This window comes from Squalius cephalus (assembly GCF_949319135.1).
Source record: "Squalius cephalus genome assembly, chromosome: 25".
NCBI classification, from domain to species: Eukaryota; Metazoa; Chordata; class Actinopteri; order Cypriniformes; family Leuciscidae; genus Squalius; species Squalius cephalus.
The window spans coordinates 11574870-11602000 of record NC_137146.1 but is presented as its reverse complement, the minus strand read 5'-3'; the positions used below and the strand labels follow the sequence as shown (position 1 = coordinate 11602000).

General features: G+C 36.8%; 1 protein-coding gene across 2 annotated transcripts in view; it reads right to left on the bottom strand.

Annotated features, from left to right (window-relative positions):
* The window catches only part of ctnnd2a (catenin (cadherin-associated protein), delta 2a), a 273543-nt gene that overhangs the window by 16663 nt on the left and 229749 nt on the right, over positions 1-27131 (bottom strand). For both annotated transcript variants that reach the window (XM_079862649.1, XM_079862650.1), the window contains exons 13-17: positions 25802-25919; positions 23004-23189; positions 17322-17495; positions 13638-13788; positions 3249-3483 (exon numbers count right to left, since the gene is read on the bottom strand). In XM_079862649.1, coding sequence (XP_079718775.1) covers positions 3249-3483; positions 13638-13788; positions 17322-17495; positions 23004-23189; positions 25802-25919 — 864 coding nt within the window. The remainder of the gene's footprint in view (positions 1-3248; positions 3484-13637; positions 13789-17321; positions 17496-23003; positions 23190-25801; positions 25920-27131) is intronic.

The following is a 27131-nucleotide window of genomic DNA, read 5'->3' as shown; positions in this document are numbered from 1 at the left end:
AAATAAATATTATTAAACAAAATATAATAATGCAAAAAAATAAATAAAAAATAAATAAATAAATAAATAAGACATGCAATTAAAAAAGGTCTTGGGTTTAGACACTCTTCTACTTATAAAATATACTACTGTTCAATAATTTGGGTTCAGTAAGATTTAAGGACATTTATTTACTTTTTCTTTTTACTTCTATTGATCAACGAATCGTAAAAAAGACATCCTGAAAAAATTCTACAAAAATATTTTCACAGCACAAATGTTTAAAACATTGGTAATAATAAGAAATGTTTCTTGAGCAGCAAATGATTTCTGAAGGATAATGTGACACTGGAGTAATGATGCTGAAAATTCAGCTTTACCATCAGAGGAATAAATTCTATTTTAAAATATATTAAAACAGAAAACAGTTATTTTACATTGTAACAATATTTCACAATATTACTGTATTTTTGACAAAATAAATGCAGTCTTGGTGAGCATAAGAGACTTCTTTCAAAAACATAAAACAAATCTTTACAACCCCAAACTTTTGAACTGTAGTGTACTATTGATGTTTTGATGGATGACATCATAGAAAAATTATTATTTGGATAAATTGCATGTTTTAGGAACCAAATACAGGAGCCAGAGTCAAACCCAAATCTCTAATATATCTAGATGAGCATAACAGAGACACGTTTAAAACAACACATTTTCCAGCAAAGTGAATGTAAAAGGTTTACAAAATATCCAAACTCACACAAGATCAAAATGCCAATACCAAAACATAACACTAAAAATTAAAATCCAATCCTGGGACATTGTTGCTGAGATGAATGTGTTTTCTGTGCAAACATCTCACACGGACAGCAGCTTTTGTAATGATTAACAATGCACCACAAACAAAAGAAACAATCTCTTGGTTCTCAAAAATGACACAAATTGTTTGACTTCAGCCGATTTGATAGAACAGCTGTGTCTTTTGTCTTTCGCCGAGCCGAGCCAACCCATTTCAGCTCAAAGGACACAATGGAACAATTTACAATTGCCACTTGAAACGTTAGAAGAAAATCTTTGACGTTCTTGAGTGAACACGACTTTAATAGAGGAAATGAATGCCGCTCATCCTTCATAATTTCTTTACATAAATGACAAAATGCATTCTTAAAGGTGGAGCTGTACATTTGATTTGTCCCTCCCCTCATCTTTCAACATGGACTTTAACACTCTCAAATCTTCAGTTGAGTCAGGCCCTTTCTTAAATGAAACCCCTCATTTTGTTGATGTAATGCCATAAAGGCCGTCAGATTCGGTGTGAATTCTGCATCGGTGCAGGTTTCAGAGAAGGAAACTAGTTAGTTACATAGTTAGTAAAAAGTAGTTTGTCAAATGAGTAGTATGTCTGAATATATACACAAATGAGCCAAAACATTATGACCAGTCACAGGTGAAGCGAATATCATTGATCATCTCCATCTCCACTTCGCAACCTATCTATCTATCTATCTATCTATCTATCTATCTATCTATCTATCTATCTATCTATCTATCTATCTATCTATCTATCTATCTATCTATCTATCTATCTATCTATCTATCTATCTATCTATCTATCTATCTATCTATCTATCTAAATTAAATGTATTTAAATTATTTAAATTAAATTAAACTGTTTTTTTAAACAAATGTGTATGTGTGTTTACATAAATTCTATTATAATTAAAATTTTCTTAAGGATATTTCTTTTTCATATTAGCTAATGCTGTAAACTATATGAGGAGCCCTTAATTACACATTACTATAATATTAAAGGTTACAATTAACAACAGAACCCAAATTATTACATTTAGTTGCTATTTATTTTTAAATATCCATCCATCCATCCATCCATCCATCCATCCATCCATCCATCCATCCAGTTTCTTTTTTGGACTTATGTTTTGCTAAATCTTCCATTTTAAATGACTTATTTTTATCCAGCCAAGATCAGTGAGTGTATTATTTCACTCTGCCATGCACATTGCGTTGAGAACAAATCACGAACTGCACCAAATCAATCCGCTCCAAATCAAAAATCATCAAATTTGATGCATATCAGAACGAGAGCACACTGGTTGCTGCCATTTGCTGGTACTAAATCAACCGGTTGCATTTGCTATATCCAGACAAACAAGCACCCGAGTGGCTTGTCCCTTTGATAACCTCTCTGCAGGAAACTGGAAGCAGCTGTCATCACCATATTGGCTTGAACGGGGTGGGCACAGAGTATGAATAGCTGATGGGGGATATAAAGCAGTCGCATGAAGTGTCAGCTTGATGAGGGTCAGATTAATGTCTTTGACAGTGTGCATCCAGACTCGAGCAGGAAGTGTCATCACTCACTCACTCTCAGGCTGGCTACATTGTTTCTAGAGACTAAAGAAAGCCGCATAAAGAAAGATTAATTAATGAATATTATAAAATATATAGTTTCGATTCTGAGTGAATGTTGACTTGCATTTGATTGGATGACTCACATTTGAAGCAAACACCTGTTGCATGCATATCATGTATATCAAATGAACACGCCTATGTTAATATTTATGGGGCTATCTACATTTATAGATTTTCAGTGTGGTCTCAATTGGACCCATCTGTATATCTCCTGATGATTCACAAAAGTGATAAGCCAGTGCCAAGGCTGTGTTACAGTTGTTTTTATCAAAGTTAAGGGTAAAGCTCTTTTTGGCCCTTAACCATTTTAAAATGCATAAAGCCTCTTGTGTTGTGTGACCTTTTGCATTATTCTGAAGGATGCAGCAAATAAAACATCAGCTCTTTCTGTATACTATGGGAAAAGTGGATGTGCTCCTAGTACTCCAAGTTTACTTTTCTTCAATACAGTTCAGCAAGCATCAAGTAAGCGACTTGCGTGGCAAATGTATATATTATATATATGAACATCTGTAGACAATGTGGCCTTGAAGCTCATAAAATGCTTATTGCGGTCTGACTCATGCTGTTCATCTCTTTAAAAAGGTGCTGGCATAAAAGTGGAACTGTATAGCTGGAAAAATAAAATGTCTCCAAGAGCAATGCACTGTTTATGGAGAACAAAATAACTGACAGGCCTCGGGGTCCACGGAAACACAAGCAAAAACAAAGTCATGGCCTAGTGGTAAGAGAACACTTAATGGTTTTTATCAATGGTTAGACCGGATTGCAAGTGGTTAGTGATAAGATGCTGACCTTTTATCAAAAAACAAACAAACAACAAAAAAACGACTTACTTGTCTCCTTTACTCCTAGCAATACCGATGAGCTTCTCAATGCCACCGGCGTCTCGTAAGGCCTTGGCGTTCTCCATGTTCTTGGTGATGACCTCGTGTAGGGCGCAGCATATAGCCGTAACGGTGTCATCACACATGGTTTTACCTGCTGTGCTGTTTACCGTACCCCCGCTGCTTCCGCTAGCATTGCTTCCGCCCGGGAGCCGGTGCACGAGGTCCCGCATGGCGTACTTTCCTAGTCAAAGAGAAAAAATTGACAGAAAGAGCATATGAGGATGTGCTAATTATCACTGGAGTAATTATGATAGTCAGAATGACATTTTTCACAGTCAGTAGACTATTGTGCTACAACTTATTCTTAATCTAGAGAATAATAATGCAGGAGCTGCCACAATTCAAGAGTGTCAGATGTGTCAGTTGAAGCATCACTGGATTTCTATGGAGGGGGTGTTATCCTGACTGCAGAGCGGATATATGACTCGAGCTACTTGAACAAAGGAAATAAAATATGAGAAATTGGGAAAACTCTGACATTAACAGAACAGCAGGGGATGTGTAATTCAAATCGACTTGGCAACGCTCACACAGCACTGGAAAAATAACTTGACCAGTGGGAGAAGCAATATGATTCTTGAGTTTATGTGTTTGTGTTGGTGAAGCATGAGATAAATTTCTGCTGTAACACACTAAGTGATATTAACAGGCAATCACAAGCGCAATGATCGCTACAGGATGTTGAGTGCTTCTTCTTCAGTCAGTGGTGTACGGGACACCCCCTCATGGCATTATGAGCCAATTATATGGTTAAATTTGCCTAGAGTGGTTTTACTCCACACAGAAGCCATATCAAAGCAGCAAATACAATGTTTGTTTACACACACTTTTAATGCCATACAAAGAAAGACTGCAGTAATTTACCCTGAAATTACAACCAACTAAAAAAAATGGCACTGATTCACATGCACAGTGGACAGTAAACAAGACTTATTGTGAGATTAAGTTAGTGAGATATAAAGTTGCACTGAGAAATATAATGTCACATTGTGAGATTTAAGCCTCTTTCACACAATAATCCAAGTAAATGACTGTAAAATTACAAGAATGACTTTACTGGTACAGTAAATTACACAAATATGCTGTTCACACAAGCAACGGCGTTCTGGATTTTTACCATTACACATCAGCACCAAAATACCAGTAAATTCTGTGATGTCAGTCATCGGAAATGATCTTTAAACTCTATCTTTAAACGGTGATTTACCAGGAAAGATTGTATGTGTGAAAGGGACTAGCCACAGTGTGACATATAAAGTCACAATGCGAGATATACAGTCACACTGTGAGATTTGTGAGATATAAAGTTACATTGTGAGATTGCAAGTTTACTATAGGCAGATATAGACTTCCAGCCCACCAGATATACACTTATTATATATGACAGACGGTGGCGACTCATCAGGGGAGGCACAGCCTGGCAAAATTTTTTTGAAGTGGCAAATGGGGAGAAGGATGATTTAATGTTATAAAATTCACAGTTATTCATTTCATGTCTCAGAATGTGAATTTCTTGTTTGTTATTTCATCACTGTAACGGCATCAAATATTACTACAAACTTAGCCAATCACCATCGAGTATCTCAGATTCAGCGGTTAGAGTTTTAAACACATCGCAGAGGAGGCTAGTCTCCCTTGGTATATTAACCAATCATCGCAGAGGCGTAAGTTGCGTGATATTAGTTTGAACTGCTCCCGCTGATTTGATACCTTAATTATGGAGAGAATTTGATTGTCAACAAATTTAACAAGATACCATTCGAGCATCAGCTACAAATGAAAAATGAAGGAAGACCCCATGCCGAAGTTGGATATATAGACTACAGCAAAAAGCATCACTAAACGGCCGAACTTGCTCTTTGAATACGAGTTTTGAACGTGCTCTTTTTGACATTTAAATGGACAGAAGGATGGATTTTTCTTCAAACTATAGGCTAGGTGAGTGAAATTATATTTATATTTTAATGTCTAAAAGTGACCAAAAAACATATTTTTTTTTAAATATTGTTGGTTTGACTTAAAAAAGTAAGTTTCCTGGTTGCCTTAAAATTTTGAGTTCATTGAAATTAAAAATTTGAGTTAATACAACAAAGGAGATTGGTTTAATAAATAGAAACTTAAATTATTATGTTATCTGAACCACATTAATTATCTAAGTTGATTTGTCAAAAGATAAAAACTTTTTTTTACAGTTAATAGTAATAATCATTTTCTATTATTAGAATACTCTATTTTAAAATCCATGAGCCGCCACTGATGACAGAAATCTAGAAAGATAAATAAATAAAGAGGAAATTATTTAAGAGAAGACTAAATTGCTTAAAATGATCTCAACAGATCTCAATTGGTACTGCCATGTCATAATATGCCATTATATATTTGTTGCTTACACTTGAGGGGGATCTAGAATCTAGAATTGCCTAGATGTCACACATTTAATTCTGCAATGGAGAAATGCAAACAGCTTGAGGGAGGCCCATAGATCGCAAGTGTCTACATTTTGTCATTTTGTTGTTGTTTTGCTGCTCCAGAGGATTTCTAATTTTAACTAAGAACAAAACATGAAATGCTATTGTGTAGAAATTTGTATTATTGGTAAAACCGGTGTACAAACACAAGCTTACAAGATATTTCTGTGAAGTAGCCATCCAATTTCAATAAGAACAAGAACATAGTTTGCAACTGAGTATTTTCCAGACTTCTTGCCACTTTAATCATCCAAACGCTCAATAAATTGACCTTTGAAACACAGAAAAGTCCTTCTCCTTCTAGCACCCTATTATTCTATCACAGAAGCACACAGCTAATGAAATTAATCTAGGGCTGTTCAATTCTTTCCGCTAATTCCAAATGGTCTCCGAAGAAGAAACACAGACATCATTTTCTACATGAAGCATACTGCAGAAGGGCTTCGTTTTATCACCAATAAGCTTCCAGTTAATTGGTGTCTCCTTATCTTGTACCCGCAGGCAAAATCGTCTGTCTTGCGTGAGCTGGCAATATGGAGGCGGTCCAATGAGACGTGAGGTTTCTCAGAACAGCGAACTGGGGGAAAAATATGATATTTACTTAATAAATTATTATTATATATATATTTTTTTACAATTATTGATCAGTGATATCTCTTCGTTCATTCACTCTCCAAAATTTCCACAGTTTAATGTGAAAGGTCACAATAAATGTAATTGGTGTATAAAAGACTGAACGGGAAAGATGTCAAAATTGTATATGAAAAGTTATAGCACATGATTTGATGGATCAAATCTGACAAAAAAAAGCTTTTCAGGAGGACGTACATCGTGATCAGGATCCCACAGAGGAAGAGTGGCATGAAGAGGTGAAACAGGTGGGACATTTTTAGTCCAGTTTTATGCTGTTTTATCACAATGAAACACAGATTGCATGATTACGAGTAATCACGAGCTACGGACTCTTTAAGTTGCTGATTTTCAAGAGCATGAAGTACTGCAATTCAGACAGGTTTAATTCTGAACACCGATGTGGAGATCTCAAAGTCAGCATGAGAATGAAAAACAACACTGGTGAAGTAAAAAGGGCTTTAAGTAACACATTCACACTCCTCGTGATAAATGAAGAGTCTCTTTATGGACTCAGCCGGACGGTTCTGCTACATGACGATGAGATCTAGCGACTGTATATGACTCAAGGCTAACCTTGACTCACTAGAGTGCTTCATCTACGAGCTCTTGGGAATACGAAGGCTTAGTGGTAATCAGAGGTAAGTGCAGACCCTCCAGCCTATAACAGCCCATTCTCCCACAAAACAGGCAATCAGCTACACGGCCCTGGGCCATCATGAGCTCCACAAATACACACGCACACACAGACATTTACAAAGAGAGAGAGCGCCCTTCCGTTATTGCTGCTTTTATGTACGCTAAATTCTCGCCGACCAAGTTAGCAGACCTACGCTGTAAAGGACATTACAGGAAAAGTTCAGTGTTATTATTTATTTACTCACATTTATGTCATGCCAAACCTGTCTGCTCTTTCTGTCTAACACACAAGTAGTTTAGAGTGACCATGTCTGTCATGCTCCAGAAAGGACAAAAACTAAGCAAAAAGCAATATACAAGTTTTGACTTGTACACTATGTTGCAAGAACGGATTCTTTCAAAATATCTCTGTTTGAATTTCACGCATAAAATAATATAATACAACTTATAAGGGTTATATACTGTATTAATTTGAGTGTTACATTTTAAGCTTGGCCTAATATAACATGCATATGAATGTATTTATACGTTTCTTATGATCACCAAGGCTGCATTTACTTAATGAAAATATATTAAAAACACCAATATTGTGAAATATTATTACAGTTTGAAATAACTGTGTTCTATTTGTGTATATTTTAAAATGTTTTTTTTTTTTCTGTGATTGTAAAGCTGAATTTTCTTCAGTCTTCAGTGTCACATGATGCTTCATTGCTTATTATTATCATCATCATCATCATGTTGAAAACAGTTGTGAAACTTAATATTTTTGTGGAAACCATGATACATTTTCAGGACTGAATGATGTATAGAAAGTTCAAAAGAACAACATCTACTTGAAATTGAATTTTGTTTGTTTTTTTTGTAATATGTAAAAGTCTTTACTATCACTTTTGGTCATTTGAATGCATCTTTGCAGAATAATAATATTAATTTCTTTAAAAAAAAATCTTACTGACTTCAATGTTTTGAAAGACAGTGCAATTGCTCACACTGCAAAGTCATTAAACTATAATCATTATGGATAATTTCACTAAATTGTAATATGGTAAAAAAATAATTAAAAATAAAAATTAATAAGAAAATTTGGCTGAACTTTAGTTTCAGCGTAATTTTCATTATTTCATTTAATTTTTATGTCATACTTTATTATTATGTTTACATCAAAATGTATTTAGTTTTCACTTTTTACTTTATTTTTTAGCTTTTAGTTGAAGTTAATTTCATATTGTTTTGCTTAATAACTATATTTGATTAATATGTATATATGTCAGATAAAATAATTACAGTATCATTGTGGACACGTTAAAAACAACTCATAATGGACGAATAAATAATGATAGCATTTTTATTACACTATCCCTTTAAGACGAAAGCAACATCACTCTGTTTCTCTGGGAAGAACACGCACAGGTGGTTGACAACTGCATATAATGACTGAAACGGCATATTAAAATGGATATGAATAAAATGAAGATCATTAATATTCTCTGTCTGAGTTCAAAGAGAGTTGGTAAAATGTTCCATGAAGGCCTGAGGGTTCTCGGCTGGGTTTGAAATGTCACACAGTGGTGAAAGTCTTTGGGCAGCATTTCTATGAGCCTTTATCCTGCAATAACATTTAAATGGATCCAAAGAGGGTGTTTTTTATTTATTTAACGAAGCTAACAGCAGGTTCAAACCCCACTGGCAGAAAATGACCGACTTGGACATAAAAGAGAAGACAAGGCTTTCGAAGACAGACCTTAAAACAAAATTATTCTTAAAGGTTAGGGAGCAAATTGAATTGGAAATCAGCCACCATGGAGAATATTTAAAAGGAGAACATCCGGCAGCGTGGCTTTCAAGCGCTATATCACTCCCTGTTTCCACCTTTGATGTCTGTCATAATGGATTAAAAGCAAAAGCATCTTACTGAAGAAGACCTATGGATGCAATTTTAAACAGAGCCACCTTATGGAGGGGAGCCGGGACAGATGGAAAGATAGATTGAATGGCTGGATTTAGCCACAGAAAAGATAAAGTGGTGATTTTCTAGTGTCATTATTATGAAGCAGCTCTTTTGCTTCTAGGCACCTCTGGCAATCTCCTAATGAAAGAGAGAGAAAACAGATAAAGGAAGGGAAGATGGAAAAATGACCAAACGGATGCATGAGGGAGCGTGTGAGAGATGGGAAGATTGGCTGCAAATTGAAGCGAGAGAGGACGTCGATTGGTCACAGCTGCGCACACACACACACACACACACACACACACTCGGTTATTTCTCTAAAGGCCACTCTGTTGAGCACATGCCCTCTTTTCTCATCCTGTGTGCAGGTGGGCGGCTAATATGAGTCTTTCAGTCATCAAATCCGAGATGAAACTTTCAATGATGGATCAGAACTTTTCAAATCCCTCTCCATCAACTGAAATGTCGGACCTTCGAAACAAGCCGAGTAAAGCTGTTTTTCAAACCTGCAGCACAACTTCAAACATTTCCAACAAATCCACCGAGCTTTGTCTGCTAGTCCTCTGAAGAACGTGTCTCATTATGGTCCGTATGCCCACACCAATACCCTCCTATTTCAACGTCTGGAAAAGTTTTGCCACCTGAAAGTTTGGAGAGCCATTCCGATTACAAATCAAACTACTCTGCTGCTCATCCAATGCTATGCTTAACTTGTGAGTGTGTGTGTGTTCATTCATGCCCGTTACGCCTGATGTTGTGTGTGCTGAAGCCTCAAACAGCATCTTGGGGATTACATTATGTTTAAAACTCAGCCACTGAAACTCACATAAACCCCACTGACAACTATACATGTTCTCCTCCTTAACGCAGAGGTTTGTAGACCAAGTTTTTTCAGCTGCTAATACACAAAATATTTCTTAGAGCCCATAAAATAGTAATATATATATAAATAAATAAAAAACATTGATATTGTATATACATCTAAATAAAAAAAATCTAAATTGAAATAAAAATATAAATTTATTTATATTATATATTTTTTAATAAGAACAATATATATATGTAAATGTAACAGTCATTTTTTTTTTTAAATATGAAATTATAAAAAGATCCCAAATTCTGTCTCACAAGGAAATCCAGTGGATGAAGTGCTTCTCTCTCCGGTAACACTAAATATTAAACAGGATATTCCTTGAATCATACATCAACAGGAGAAAACAAATACTTTTTTTTTTCTTCACTTGCTTATTTATCAAAACAATGTAATATAAACAGTTTGACACGGTTTCCCTTATACTAAATCAAATTGACCCCCCTTGACCCCTTAACCAAACCTTAAACCTATCTGTACCACCACACCAGTCCTTAACCTGAACCGTATCACACCTTAATAGCAAGTGTTTTTCGTAATAGAACATGAACACATTGTACCTAACAATACTTCGTGGTTAAAGACACTATATAATATAAAGTGGGAACAGTCATTCTTATATTGTTCAATTTTCTGGATCAAACATGCTTTTGCATTTGTAAATGTAAAAAAAGTGCATTAGGTAATTATGAACTGAAGTTTAAAGACATTTTTCATGAAGTGCATGATCTGAATTGAAAGTTTAATGACATTTGTAAGCATTTTAATGTACATTAGATAGTGTTTAATAAGTTCATTAGTAAACATTAACAAGCACATTATCTCATATTTCAAGCTTTGTGAATATATATTAACTAATGATCTGTTAAGCATTATATAATGTTTGTTAATGATTTATTAATGAAAGTTTTTATAAAGCGTAACTTAAAAATAATTATAAAAGAGAAAAGGGCAAAGCAGAAACAGAGATTACATTTATACTGTACCTGAGGGCCTATAAATGTCAATGAGTTTCAAAAGTGTACATAAAACTAAAATGCAGCAAAATCCATTCTCTTTTAACCTCGTGTAAAAATCTTTCAAGGTGCAGTTTATCAGAAGAATACATATCAAAACTCCAGGATAAAGCTTGATGCTGTGAAATTAGATGGTTAAATTAATTTATACAAACAATCAATCTTCAATCTAATACATGATCAAACGGCATAACTGAATGGGCTATTTACAGTCAATTCATGTTCCCAGTTTACATCCCTGAGCTAAATGTTTTGTAAAATAGTTCAAATATAGATTCAGTGATCAAACAGGTAAAATACATCACTGATGAAAAGACAAGACTGTGGGAGAATATACAAAAAGAGGAACCTTGCTTGTTTTTTTTGCTCACGGCTCTCAAAATCTTTTGATGGATGGCCATGTTGAACCGTCTATAAAAGCAAAGTGTGAGAGTAGCCGCCAGTCACAGACCGTGTTTACATGCACACACGTCTGTCAATACGAATCAATTTAGAGTCCGAATGTACTATTTATAAACTCTGCAATCTGATAAAGATCTGATAGCAATTTACACGTGCATCACGTACTGTATGCAATTTATTTTTGAATTATCTATGCATCTATACATGCTAAATCTACAAAGACAGGAAGCACATTTCAATGGCGATGCATAATGAAGACGATGCGATCTGAATGATTTTGGATGATGTGCAAATCTAGGCAGACTCCAGGTGGCAAATACGCACCAGTTGTTTTTGGGAGCTGAGAGGGGCAGCAGAACGAGACTGGGGAGCCGTTTCCATGGAGACGGCGAGACTCGCCAGGGAAACCACGTTAATTAGAGGGTGAGATCAATAGTCTGCTGGTGATGTCACTGGGAGAATTTGAAATGGTGTGAATCAGTGTGAGATGGGATGAAGGAAGAAAGAAAACAAGCTCTAATTATGCACCTGATGCGACGGGTCAGCATGAGACAACAGGGACCTGCAGCGGACCCAGTGTCTGATCCTGTCATGTACTTGTTAATATGTTTAATTCTGAGGCAGTGCAATGCTAAACACCAGCAGCTCTGTATGAAGGTAAGGTCACATCACAGTTGCAGGAACCTCAAAAATAATCACACATGATTGGAGTTGTTTGTTTATGGTCAATTATACTATCCTAAACAGAGTCCCTTCGACCCACTTCACCTCTTCATTGAGAGTAAACAATGAAAGAACTACCAGCATCTTATTCTTACTGAAAAAGTAATTTATTATTTTTTTGTCAGCAGTGACAATGATAGACCGTGAAAACATTGTCCTCCCTATTTAGAGGCATAACCTGAGCTCTCCTAATGCGGTGCAGCGCGCCAAGCGATTAAACGCATCTCTATCATGTTAATCTTGTTCTAAACAGTGGAAACGTGATGAAGTACCACTCAAAAAGATATTGGGCGAATTCCATTGAAAGTGAGCATCACTATGCCCTACTCACTCTGAAGGGCAGAGCACTTGAAGTGAGCACTCTGAAGGGTTTTGTGAGAACAATATATGTGTTTGGAACACCCCACACTTGTATATTGTATCTGATTGTTACCTTATTAACACAGCAAAATCAATCCATGAAATTATTGTAGCAAATAAAACATTTACATAAATTTTAGCCATGGGTCATTATTTCATATTTATTTAAATTTGAGCATGGCTGCTTTTTGTGGCACTTGAGGTAAACATGAAAAGACATCAATTTACAAGAAACTGATATTTTCTGTTGGGTTTTTAGTTACAAATGAATGACCTCAGTTTACAAAATTAATTGAGGATGTGCCACTCATGAAATTTCAAAATTATATGTATTATAAAGTGGCAATTATATGTACGCTTTGCTTATAATGCTGAGGATGGGCCCTTTGTGACGGGATTTAGACAGTTGCTCACTTTTATTTGGAGTGACCCTTTGAATAGCCTCTGAAACCTTTGAGTTGCATGTGACTTTCAGTAAAGTCAGCTGACCAACACAAGCAAAAAAACAAAAACAGACAAAAAGCCAAAGCAAAAATCAAAACAGTTAGATTGGAACAATCCTTTTTTAAGTTGCCCCCAAACAAAACCACAAAACTCACTCTCAGTAGTCAGTCGAACAAAACAATAAAAAAAGAAACAAAACATCCTAACCAAAACAAACGATGCAGAATATCAAAACAAAACAAATGAAAACCTAACCAAAAGAAAACAAACAAAATACAAAACAAAATCAAAGCAGTTCAAAAGGAACAACTTGAGTAGCCTCCATGCAAAACTTCAAAACATTTGAGTTGAAACTTCAAACATCAGACCAAAACAAAACAACCCAAAATGAAACCAAAATAAAAACCAAAACAGTTACTTTTGAACAAACGATTAGCCTCAATGAAGCATTTTCGAGTTGCATCCTATGTCCAGTAAAGTCAGCAATGAAAACAAAACAAAAACAAACCCAAATCCAAACCATATTTAAACAGTTCCACAAAAGCTGTCCCCCAAGCCTAGAATGTGCAGCCTGATGCCTCCTAACCCATTTAAAATGATGAGTGGCCAGAAAATGTGTAATAATAAAATGACAGTTATCTTCCTTTGAGCTGAGAGCTATGAACAGCACTCATTACCACACTGGCTAACACAAGAGACTGGCCTCCATTACAGAGAAGCCAACGAGACCACAGCTGTTAACCCTGAGCTCTACAAATCTGAGGGCTCAGAACCATTTGAAACAAAGTGAATAAAAGACGACAGTCAAGTGAGGGGAAAAAAGGGCCGTACCGATTAACTCTTTATTTCTGATGTCCAAGGCCATGTTTCTGAGCGCGGTAGCGACGGCACACACCACGCGGTCGTTGTCTATCCTCAACAGCTCCACGAGGATGGGCAGACCCTTCTCTTTCCTCACCGCCGCACGGATGTACACTGACCACTAGGGGAGACACACACAAATAAACAGATATAAGTTGCTAAATACGACAATATTATTACAGTTTCCCAACTATATATAGTTCTACATATCAGCAGTTTTTAGGAGACCATGAGGTGCATTTCATAGTTGGATATGACATGTGGGCAGATGTCTGTATAGTGTCTCATTTTGATTCAGCTTCCCGCTGACAGTGTAATCACACTCCCCAGGTTACAGTGAAAGACTAATACTAGCTCAGAGCTTTTGCTCTCACAGGTTTTCTATGTATGACCCCAGCTGTGGGATCAGGCTTTATCAGTGACGGAGTGTCAGCTCAGATTAGACTCTCTGCTACCCGGCACTTCTGCTGCAACAGGGGAGACCGCAGCATACGACCCAAAGGGCATCCCCTCACATTCCTCATTTATGATGACCTCTGTATGTGTGCATAAGAAAAAGAGAGACAATAACACAATGACAGAGGCTCTGTCTTGTGAGCTGCCAACATAGACAGCATTTACACACATAGGAGCACTCAAGACTTAAAAGTTGTTTTAAACAACAGGCTATCTAATAAGATACCTCATTTTGCACAAATTCAAAAGCATCACATGGGTCCGTCACAGATGCAAGTCATTCCCAAGTGTATTGAAAAGATTAATCACATTTAGCAAAATACTGATCATAAATAAACTACTTGGACTATCATTCAAAAATTTGGAGTCGGAAATTGTTTTAAAATGTTTTTTTAAAGTCTCTTATGATCAAATTATTTATTTATTTGATGAAATATAATAATAATATAAAAATATATATTTGATAGTAATATTATAATATATTGTATAATATATTATATATATTATATATAAACATTAATATTGTGAAATATTTTTACAATTAAAAATAACAGTTTTTTATTTAAATGCCCGGCCAAAAACAAGCCGCATTTTGGATTTAAATAGGCAAATGCTCCCCTTGTCCCCCTGTAGTCAATACTTTTATCCCTTAAAACTCATCATTGATCACCAAAATTACATATTTAAATGTTGTTGTTTTTTTAAAAACAAACAAACAAAAAATCTTCATGCCTTAAAATAGCTTGAATGTAACTCTACACCCTTGCCTCATTTAGTATATGCTGTTCTATGAATATGCAAATTAGCCCCACCTCCACTCACTCACACCAGCTCAGAGATCCACTCGTTGACGATCACACGTTGACCTGATTGGTTACAAGGTAGTTTGTGACGTCAGAAACGCCAGCGATTTCAAATCGCGTTTTTGAGACTGTCTTTCACAGTCTTTCTCTTTTTTTGAGACTGATCACTGCAGTTTTAAGGAGAAAATACTCAGCAATGATGTTAGTTTGTCTTAAAGAATATTAAAAACACCATATAGATATATAAACAACATTAAAAACTTGATTTTCACCAAAGGGGGACTTTAAGAGTCTATGATTGGATCATTATTGCAGGGATTATTCTGTTTCTAGCATGTTAAGTTTGGCAACAGTTCTTCTAACCCTAATTGATGGAGACCCTGACAGACCCTTTTTCGATGGAAATAACATCACAACATTAATTTCCATCAAGAGGTGCATCATTTTTTGTTTAAGATCTTGTATTGACAATGCAAGAGTCGAGCACTCCAGCACAACCCAAAGACTTTCAATGAATTTAAAGTTTGTGAAAATGATTCTTCAAGCTCCCTCCCAACCATTCTTTCACAATTTGAGCCTGATGAATCTTGACATTGTAATCCTGTAATATGGCCATGATGTCTCTTCCTACATGGTTGAAGAAATGAAAAGCTACACACTCCATCAATTAGGGTTAGAAGAATAATCACTGCAATAATGATTCAGTCATAGACTTAATTGCCTATTTAAATCCAAACAGCGACTTTATTTTTTGAGGGCAGTGTATTTTAAAATGTAATTTTAATTGATGGCAAAGCTCAATTTTTAAGAAACTCAAGAAACTTTTTGAGTTTGAGTTGCTGCAGATGTAGAGTGTTTCAAATCAATCACTTGTGAGATTCCTTTGCAGTTAGGATGCTGCCTAACATGGTGTCTAACAAGCAATCTGTTTCATTTATGACACTTGGTTTCTATTTCTGTGGCGTTGTGCTGGAAGCCAGATTGGCTGAGATTGTATTGAATCAGGTAAAATATAAGAGGCAGCTTACTAGATTTAGGAAAAGAGAAATGGAATAGAAATACGGTTGTGTGGATATGTAAATATGTCATTTAGTTCAAATCAACTTGTATCGGTGCTAAAAGTAATTCAATAAAATAAATATCCTTGAAAATGTAATTGAAAATGTGTTCTTGACGACAAAGCATTCTTCACGCTTAAGCGTTTTTTTTATATCCGTCTTAAGTTAAAGGCTTTGTTTCCATTTCCTAGAACTCCCGCCGTGGGATTTATTAATCCCACTGTCCAAGATGAACTTTGAAAACATAAACAGAGAGCTTAGTTCACATATATTAAACCAGGGCTCAATGTCAGCTCTTCTAGATGAACAAACAGAGCGGCAATTTTTGTGAACCGGACAAAATGGGCAGACAGACACCGTCTCTTCCGTTTGTCTCTCCTACAAACTCAACCCAACAACAAACACGTATACAACCTGACGCCCTGTGGGCGTAGAGAGGGGTCGTAGGGACGTCGCTTTCATTTAACTTCTTGAAGGGGGTCTAAACCTGTTATAAGACTTCAAAACCAATCCAATCCAATTGCATCTGTCTCCATCTGAGAGTATTGATCTTGCAGAGCACATCGGGTGGATTAGAGCTCTCGAGCAACAGAGGTAAAACAAGCTTTTGTCGCTGAGAGACGGTAAAAAGGATGTGAGAACAAAGAGAGAAGCGGAAGCCAAGAGGGAGATTGGTACTGGTTTAAACATCTGATGAAAGCAACTACTTTCAGATCAGGAAAAAAAGCAATATTACACCATTTCTTGCCACACTGTTCAATAAATTTAGATTCTGACAGCAGCGAATATACCCTTCACTGAAAATAAGTTGCTATGCTAAGGTGTTTTGAGTGATTCGTGGTTCTTTGCATGTTGCTATGAATTGTTATACATTTATTAAATAAATGTTTTAATCTATTTTTTAAAATTCTAATGTTTCTAAAGGCCCCTAATGCTACCAATACAAAAATATAAAGAAAGAAAATATAAAAAAAATAATATAATTTAAAAAAAAGGTCAATCTTTAAATACCCCAACCCTAGATTTACATTTGCTTGCACTCAGACAGATAACGATAATTAAAATAATAATAATTAAATATTCAAACATTTTTTAAATTCTTTGAATACTTTTAAAAATATTTTTTAATGACCCCTAACCCCAAGTAAACATTGGCTTCCACTCAGAAAGATATCAATAATTAAGAATAAAAATAAATAAATTGGACGATGCGGTAAATCAATATATAAATTGGGGTAAATGGTCATATATTTCAAACAGTTCATCACCAATGATGAATGCTGACACAAATATCAGTTCATTTATTTGTCTTTTCAACAACAATATGTGTTGCATACCTTCCAGCTCCCGGCAGCCAGGTTCTGCAGCGCCCCGGCGGCCCCCTCCAGCGTGTCCGGGTTGGAACACTCAGACAGGAGGGTGAGGTAGGGCTTTACTATCGAAGGATGCCACAGCATCTGAATACCCTTGGGTGGATCTGCAGTATCTGGCAGCGGTCCCACACCATCCCACTACAGAAACAAAAAGTGTGACATGAAAAACAACAAAGTCAGATAGGGAGAGACACACAAAATCCCTCACCATTTAGATTTAAAAGGGGTGTTCACACTGACATAAATCTGCAGCGAGCAGCTTTTCGACTGCCGATGAGAAATGTGATCCGACTGAGAAGTTACTGTGAGGATCTTACTGTTCTGTATGAATTATATATACGCTAATGTTCAAAACTTTGGGGCCGGTACGTTTTTTTTAAAAAGTTTTTGAAAGAAGTCTTTTAAATTTACCAAGGGTGCTTGTATAGTACAAACAAAAATATTTTGAACCTTTTTTTTTAGAATTGAATAACTTTTCTATTTGAATGTATTTTAAAATGTAATTTATTCCTTCAGCATCATTACTCCAGTCTTCAGTGTCACATGATCCTTCAGAAATCATTTTAATATGGTGCTGAAGAAACTATTATCAATAATTTTTTCCACTTAATATTTATGTGCAAACCATTTCCCCAGGATTCTTTGATGAATAGAAAGTTCAAAACAATTATTTGTATGCAATTTATTTGACTGCATTCAGCATTTATTTGAATAAAAATCTTTTGTAAGATTATAAATATCTTTAGTCACATTTGATTAATTTAATGCTTCTTTGCTGAATAAAAGAATACATTTCTTGAATCTTAATGAGCCCGAAACATTTTGAACAGTAGTATATATCTACATAATAAAAAATGATATAAGGATAACCACATCAGAAATTGTTTGCATTCTGAGAGAGTCAGATTCATGAATTAATAATTGTTCCTCTTCATCATTATGTATTATACACTGCTGTGTTTTCTATTACTGTGCAAATACCTCCAGAGTGCTCATTTTTAGCAGCAAGAAACACTTTTTAGTTTTTTTTATTTATCTTTTGTTATCAGATTTTGCCACCAATAACATTAAGGCATCCGACCAACAGTACAGCGACCAGGTGAACTCCTGAGATAAAATCACTGTCCTTCTGTACAGGACAAAAGTCGACTGTAACCCCCTGCACACACACACACACAGATCTCTTGACAAATCTGGGCCTGAATAAACACAGACCCGGGCAGGAATGACAAGCTGTAAGCCTGTGTTCGACTGACTCTGAGGCGTGTGGGTGAGTCAGTTTGAAAAGTGCCGGTCTCAAAGGCTGACCTACTTTCAGGCACAGCAACTTGTGAAATACCTCAGCATCTCAAACCAGCTCTGGCACTCAGCCTCACTCTCCCTTCATTATTAATGAGTCTGTTTTCATCTCCCCTCTGTTGTTCAATCAACTGCTGGAGGATGGAGAAGCCCCTGTGAGGCTGCTGCTTTCCATACGCTGAAGGCAAAAGAAGTGGAGAGGAGACTTGGATTAATCTGTGGTTTCACTATATGCAAACAGTGAGTGCAACATTTCACTCTCATTTAGCCTTACACCGTGTCTATCCAGAGATTGTGAAAAAGACAAAGGCTGAAATCCTTGGAAGAAAAACTTATATTATTATTTATTTAAAAACACAAGCAACAAAGTAGTTCCATTTTAAAATATCATTCATATTTGGAGAACTTTTGTTTGCCAAAGTGAGAGTGCGTAACTAAAATTCAAGCAGCCATTTTGTTGTCAACTGACAAGAAAAAAAATACAGAAGATGACCCATGTAGACCAAGGTCAATAAGTTTTCTAGTGCATGTTTAAATATATATATATATATATATACATATATACACAATATATATATATATATATATATATATATATATATATATATATATATATACATATATACACAAATATATATATATATATACATATATACACAAATATATATATATATATATATATATATATATATATATATATATATATATATATATATATATATCATTTTACAATTTATAAGATATTTAATTAATATAGAAAAAATAAGTTATTTCAGGTAAAACTGAAAAATCATGATATTTGTAAACAACTACTCTTCATTTTAAGGTGTCCTTACTGTGTAATTATACATATAAGTACAGAGTAATATTAATTAACTACACGCACTTACTATAGGGTTAGGATAAGTGTTTGGTTTAAGGTTATTATGCATAATGTATAGTTATTATTATAGTAACTACAACATGCCCCATGTGTAACGAACAATATTTTATTATTAGATGGCTACACATTTGACCACTTGTCATGGAAAATGTACATATCTGACCACTTTTCATGGAAAATAATGTACATATTTATGAAAATACAAAAATGTATGAAACCAACAAAGTTTCAAAAATGAAACCCATTACTATTGCACATTTTAAGCGTCTAAACTCTGGTGTGCACCACGAATATTTTATTCAGCAAATGTACAAATCTAGCTTGATTTGTGTCTTTTTGGAATGAGTCGAATCTGCTCAAATGCTTGTCTTTAAGCACAAAATGAGAGTGAAGATAAATCTAAAAATGACAATGTGATCCTAATGCTTCTTCTGAACTATCAGAGCGTATAACCGCATCTCAAATTGTCAAAAACTTTCTCTTGCCCTTTCCTTGTCAGCAATCTTTGAGAGTAATGAGCACTCCACGCACCATTTCTCAGAGTAAACTCAAAGAAGGGTATCAGTGCTCGGTGGGTTGAAATTGCTCTGGTTTACATACTCTCTCCTCTCAGTCAATTAGCTCCGCTAAACACTGCCCTGCCCCGACAGAGCCGCGGCGGCACGCTCTGGTTTCCTGGGCTACCTCACTGCCATTTAGTGATAAATGATTTAACAGAGTACATTAGCCTTCTGTTGCCCGGAGGCCCAGGTGTCCTCTTTCAAAACGTCTCGGCTGAGGAAAAGTTCCGGCACATGATACGAGAGGGCACCTTAGGTAATGGGGAGAATGGCCCTATTTTTACAGGACAACAGGTATAGAGTATCCTTGCATCTCCTTCCTTTCGGTAATCTGATTGGAGGAGACACATCTGACTGAATCCTAAAACAGATCTGCAAACTTATGTACGGGTTTTGAGGCGATGAATGAGGGAAACATATTTAACTGCAAAAGAAAATGCAAAATATCCCCAAACTATGTTTAATAAAACAGTCTATGCGCTCATGATCTCAACAGAGCAAAAGCTTTGATGTATTATTCGAATGTGACTGCAGTAAAATTTTCCCTGCTTCTTGTTAGGGATGTAGAGACTGGAAAATGTTGTGATGGACATCTCTTTCTTGCAGCAAACGCAGGTCTTACTTTAGCTAGTATCAAAGTTATGGAGGATTATATTCAGCTATCAGCGGCTACAGTATATCACTGGCTAGTAGCTTTATGGCTCCTCTGGATCGGGACATCTCCAGAGGGAGTTGTGTTACACAACTGCTCTCCCACCTCCACGTCTGCACGGAGGATCCCGGCTGGCTTTTTCTTGCGTGAGATTAATGAAGAGTTTCCTCTGCTATGGAGGAGCTGCCTGTAAAAAAGGTTGGGTTTTTTTCCTCCTCCCTTTAGTCTGACGCCCACAAACACCGTGATTTATCAGCCGTAGACAAAGCCGTTTCCCTGGGGAAACTCACAGTCTGACGGTGTGTTTCTGTGTAGGCGGTGAGCGTTACGTTTGGAAAGGAAGTAATTGATAAAAGGATGCCGTGTAAATCTGTAATTTGGGGAACTCTCTGAAACATAAATTAGTGTCGAAAATGTTAATTGTGTTATTCATATTTTGATATGAAATGTCTAAATTATGCTCTCTTTCAAAAGCAGAAAAGCATTTTACTGTGAAATAAAGCTTCTATCTCTAGTGTCTTGTAAGGACTTTTGTTGTATTTCCTGTTTCTAGTGCCATGTTTGTAGTTCGTTGGAGTTTTCCCGGTTGATTAGTTTGATTGTTCCCAGGTGTGTCTTGTTAGCTTGTTACCCCTTGTGTAATAGCCCTTGTGTTTCCCTTGATCCCTTGTCAGTCAGTAGCCGCGTTTCCATTAAAGATTCGTGCAAAACTTTTGCGATTTTTTCTAAATATCGATAAAAAACTATTGCGAAATGACGGCGTTTCCATTAACCGATGTTATGCGACTAAAACGTCATTTTTTCCTCTCGCGATAAGTCATTCCAAAAATCATGGCAACGGACGTTGGTAAGTTTATATATATCACAGTCACGTACCGCACTAGACGTTATTATTATTAATGGAAGGAAACGTAGGCGTGTTATCCAAGCATTAATGGCAAGGAAAGACCTTGTGTCTGTGAGCGGCACATATGAAGTGTTTCTGGGTTTTTCTCACTCATTTCTGCTCCGAGGTCTTGATTGTGGCATTTCTTTGATGTTTAGAATCCATTATTCCTGTAATTCTTTTGTCTTTTATGAATTAAATAAAGAACTCCGTCTCGTATTCTGTCCAAACACACCGCGCCTTCTAAGTCAGGTGACCTGTAAATGCGCAAAAACTGTTTCCATTGCAGTTTTGCGAAATATTTCTTTTTCGAATAGCCTGAAAAACCACCTCATGCGAGCGTAAAAACTTTTTTGCGATAAAAGCGAGTTTTTGCGAAATTGACGTGTTTCCATTGAGCGCATTTTCAATTTGCGCAATTTAAAGGGTAATGGAAACGCGGCTACTGTTTGCTTTGGATGTCTGTAGATGGTATATGTTTCTGTTCCCCATGTTCCCTGGTTTCCAGTTCTTGTGTTTATTGTTTTGTTGTATGTTTTAATAAAATCCCTGCACTTAGATCTGCGTCTCCACCTGCCATCTATTCAGCTCCTATGTGTTACACAGTCAACATGAAACAACATTAACAATCTATTTTACTTTCATAATGTGACCGTTGTGGCAGGACTTGACTTTTTGTGTTAATCACAAATTACAAATGTATAATTTAATATAATAAAAATATAATATAATATAATAAACCTTTCATGTAGTGTGTAATATAGATGTTTTTGTAGCTGTAGTTATAGCTGAGGCATGGAAGAGTTTGGGTCGTGTTGTCGACATGTTGCGAAGACTGCGAAAGCAAATCCACTTAGCATGCACTTCCAAAAGATGAGAACTCTGGCTCGAACTGATGCGGTAAAGTTGATGCCATCGCCATCACTGTGTATACAAATACTGAGGAAGCCTCTGGATATGGAAATGGGTGTTTCTTTTCCGACACAGGCTGAAAGCAGTAGACCAATCACAACAGACTGAAGAGAGTAGGCTCTCGGAAAGGAAGGGTTTAGAGAGATTGAAACCTTTATCAAACAGTTTGAGACACTGCGAGAAATGAGGTGATGCTGCAATGTATAGAGAAAATGTAAATGTTTTTTGACCTCTGCTGCATGTAAACCTATTGTAAAAGACCATCAAAACAAAATTAGGAACCTTAAAAATAGCAGAAAATAAGGCACAATTGGATTTCATGTTGATTTTAAAGATCCTCTTTCATGTTTCTTTGAACCTTGATTCCTAAGCAAAATGTGTTTGAGTTATTGTCAGCAGGAAAGGGTCACGTCACAGCTACAAATGCCGGTAAATGCAGCACTTAACGGCCCACCTGGTCCTGAGACTTCTTCTTCTTTTTCTTCTTTCCCCAGCAGCCTGAGGTCTCTCCGTCCTTCCCGCTGGCGTCGCTACACAGGAGGCCGTCTAGCTCGTCCGTCCCCATCTGCTGTCCCTGAGACGTTTCAGCTGCAAGCCGATACGAGAGGTTCCTCAAAATGCATACACAGTTTTCTATGGTCTGACGGAGAAAGAGAGAGACAGATATTGGGCAGGTATTAGTCTAGCTTCACTGAGTTCTTGATAGAGCCCATCTGGCCAGAGGGGCCAAACTTCATTTATTCAACTCATGCTGGACAGAAGACAGGAGGACACACACATTTGTTCACTCTCACACACAACACTCTACATGCACTCCTTGTTCTTCCATTCAGCTGAATAACGAATAACAAGAGTTCAGAAACAAAAGCAGCCATTATATAGTAGGAGGTGTCTCATTTTTATGTTATGTCCAACTGTGTTTAAAACCTAGCTTCTATTTCAAGATCATCTTCAATTCCACTGTCTATGTCTCTCTTTCACTTCGTCTTACTTCCTTATTTCCTCTGTCTCATCTTTCTTAGAGTGTTGGCTGGGAGTGTAGGCCGCATTGGCACTAAGTATATGAAAGTACTTAATTATACGTCTGACACGGTCTCCCATTTAAATGTGATTAAAGGATATACCCGCAGATGGGGAAAAATGACCAGCCAAATCCATCGGCTCACACTCCATTTAACAGGGTATTACAAGGAGACACAGCAGAGCAGGCACAATGCTTGACAGCAGAAAATAGAAAATAAATGCTTGCAAAATGATGATGAAAAATGAGTGTTTTTCACAGTTTTTCCTTTTTCCCCCATTATGGAATGAGGAGGACCATTCCCTACACAAACAAAAATAATGACTGTAATCAGAGAAATGCTCTGAGAATTATGCACTGGCATTTCAGACGTACGGAAACATATTGACTCACAAAAGCCCTTCTCTGTGCCAGACAGGGCTGACTATGCTTTCTCCATGGTGTTTGAGGAAAACGAAACAAGTTCTGCTGAAATTTCCCAGGAAATGTGCAACAGAATTAATATTGCACATGGCAACACCATCTCTCTTACTGGCAGCAATTTAGAAAGTCCTCATTTTAAATGCAAAAGTCAACAGGAGAGAGCTTGACCAACCACAGGGTTAACAGCAACATTAGGACCACGGGCGGCATGCTTTCAGCAATTACAGCTCTGCTGGGCCAACGCTTGGTGAAAACAGCTCCAAATCACCACACATAAAGAAATCGGAGGGATTAGGGTGATTGCCCTTTTTTAAAGCCAATGTGTGGAGTGAAATGGTTGATGTTGCTTAAAGCCCATTGATGGATGAAAAAGAGTGCTTAGTGCTCTAAAAGGAGCTAAACGGGCATAAGGAAGAAGAAAAGGAGTAACCATAGGTTGGAGGTGCATTTACAGGAAGTGTTACAGATTTTGTATTTTTAATTTTAGACAAAATTCAAGTCACAGTAAAATGGGGACAAATGGCACAGTGGCCGAGCCCATTATACATGCTTTCCATGCTTAGCACAAAACAGATCAGATTACTCAAGGGTGATGCTCAAGGGTGATGTAAATCATCATCAGCATAGTATGTGCGCAAACAGATTTGTCTAATCGCGCATCACTCAGCTCGCACACGCGTCTCAAATTCTGACTTGCTTCACAGTCGAAAAAGAATTGGATGAGATTGAACTAACAACTAACTACTGGAGATGGCGACATCAACAGTCGTCTGCATCGACTCACTTGTGTGAGGGGGATAAGAGATAACGCAACTCTAGTTTAAACAAGTCCAAAGACATTTTTAGCACTCATAACTTCTGGAGAGAAAAAGCGCAGACACAGAACAAGGATGAAGCTTTCTAGTGCGCATGTGTCAAGCAGCAAACGGAGTATACTTTGAAAGGCTGTGCGTTCAGCTGTTTGTTAAGCATTCGCGTAAATACTAGCATAATCTAAATTACTTTAATTGCGCAAAACTGTCAGAGTATGCAAAAAAATTATAATGCTGCAATGTGATTTCAAAATGGTTTTCACAGGATGATTTTTGAGTGTTTAAGCTTACGAATAATACCTAATTTAATGATTAACTAAAATATGTGATAGGGAAAAAAGGCAATAAATAGGCGTGCCAAGTGCCTCGCTACCGAACAATGACAGTTAACAGGCTATAGCCTATTCACTAGCTTTCAAAATATCCTCTCTTGTGTTTTGCTGATGAAAGAAAGTCATATAGATTTGGAATGACATGACAGTGAGACAAATTATTTTACATTTTAGGCTGAACTATTTCTTTAACCCTTTGAGCAATTTGCGAAATCCTCCACATACAGGCTATAAAAGCTGAAGAGTTCTCACAAGTGCTGTGCATTTGGAAACTGTGAAGAGTGACGGTTGAGAGCATGCCACAGGGGGATTTAGACAGCGAGAATTGTGGGAAAGTCTGAAAATGACCAGAGGGAAAGAACTGTGCCACGCTCCAACATCCACACCCTCTGCTCTTCAATTCTCATTAGGACGGAAGCATCCCCCCCGCTCTACTATTAGCACGCTGGGCCTGACGAAGGGTTGCCAGTTAAATCATGATTAAAGAACGCCATTTAGAAGAGCGAGCATTCGCAACCTTCAGAGAGCAGCCAACCACAGAGCTGTTTATTTGTTACAGAGCATTCCATGCACCGGTACACACACACATACTGGTATAAACTTTTACAACAGGTTGCCTTTATAGCACAAGGAGAGATGGACAGATACAGAGAGGAAAGTGTACCTTGCTATCAATCTCACTGCTTCCGAGAGAAGTCTGGATGACGAAAAGCAGCGTGTCAGTCAGACCCTCACACTCTCTCATCCGCCTCCGAGCCTCCTCTCCTGCTGAACTCACATTCCTGGGGGAGAGAGAGAGAGAGAGAGAGAGAGAGAGAGAGAGAGAGAGAGAGAGAGAGAGAGAGAGAGAGAAGGAAACACAGGTCAGTGATGAGTGCATTAAATCAGGGAGATTCAATCACACGGGTGCAGATTCCCTCCGGGGATAGAACCCACTTTATATCGTACCACTGTGACAAACAAAATGCAAATGTCTCACATTTCACGAGTCATTCAAACAAATCGCTCCAAACCTCCCACCTCTGACATGTATTAATATATGAATATATTAGTCTTCAGGGGGAGAAATCCTGACACAGCTAGGTATTTGACTGTTAACAGTGTGAGAGAAAGAAAGAATATTGGCATCATTTCAATTGGATAATCCAATAAGGATTCTTATTATTTTGTTTATTAAAAAAATCTATCAGGTGTACACTGTTGAATATGGATGGATGTAATAGGCTTATTGTACAAACACAAACACAGTGTCCATAACCAGATACAACAACTACAAGTGAAAGTGAAAATGCTGTGCAATTTGACAAATCTCATTAGATCGGCTGATCAGAACATATTTGATGTTTAAAATGTGGTTTAAAAGATGATTGAGGACCAATGAGATTTCATTGTGGGTGGATTGACAGCATTCATTTGACAATTCTGGGAGGTAGCAGCCAGTCATCTCTGAACAAACTATTTAGTCACATGACTTAAGGTCGTCACATTACTTTTTGTGTTACCACTATTGCTTCTATGCATATTTTCTTATAAATAATAAGCCACCAAATGTTTTATGTACTACCATTCAGTACTTTAGCTGAAAAAAATCATATTTTACAAGAAAATATTAAGCAGCACAACTGAGCCAATTTCCATAAGAATTGGACAAAATTTGAAGGAGGAGAAGTACAAAAACGGAAAAGAGTACTTTTTCACTGTACAAAATGACCACTACTGTAATAGGTGGCGTCTTAATGTAAGATGTTGAATGTGATCAGCATGATGAGAGGAATCAGGTATACTAAGTTTCATTTATCTAGATCAGTGGGTTCAGAAGTCATAAACGTTTCAAATGTGAATTATTTGAACTGGTGGTTGCACTATAGAGTTGGTCCTAGAGACCCCAAAGTTGGTCAGATTAATGTTCATTACCATCACTACAAGTGTGCCAATTTTCATAATTTTCCTACTTATGGTTTATAGAGCTCCCATAGACTCCCAGTGGGGAAAAA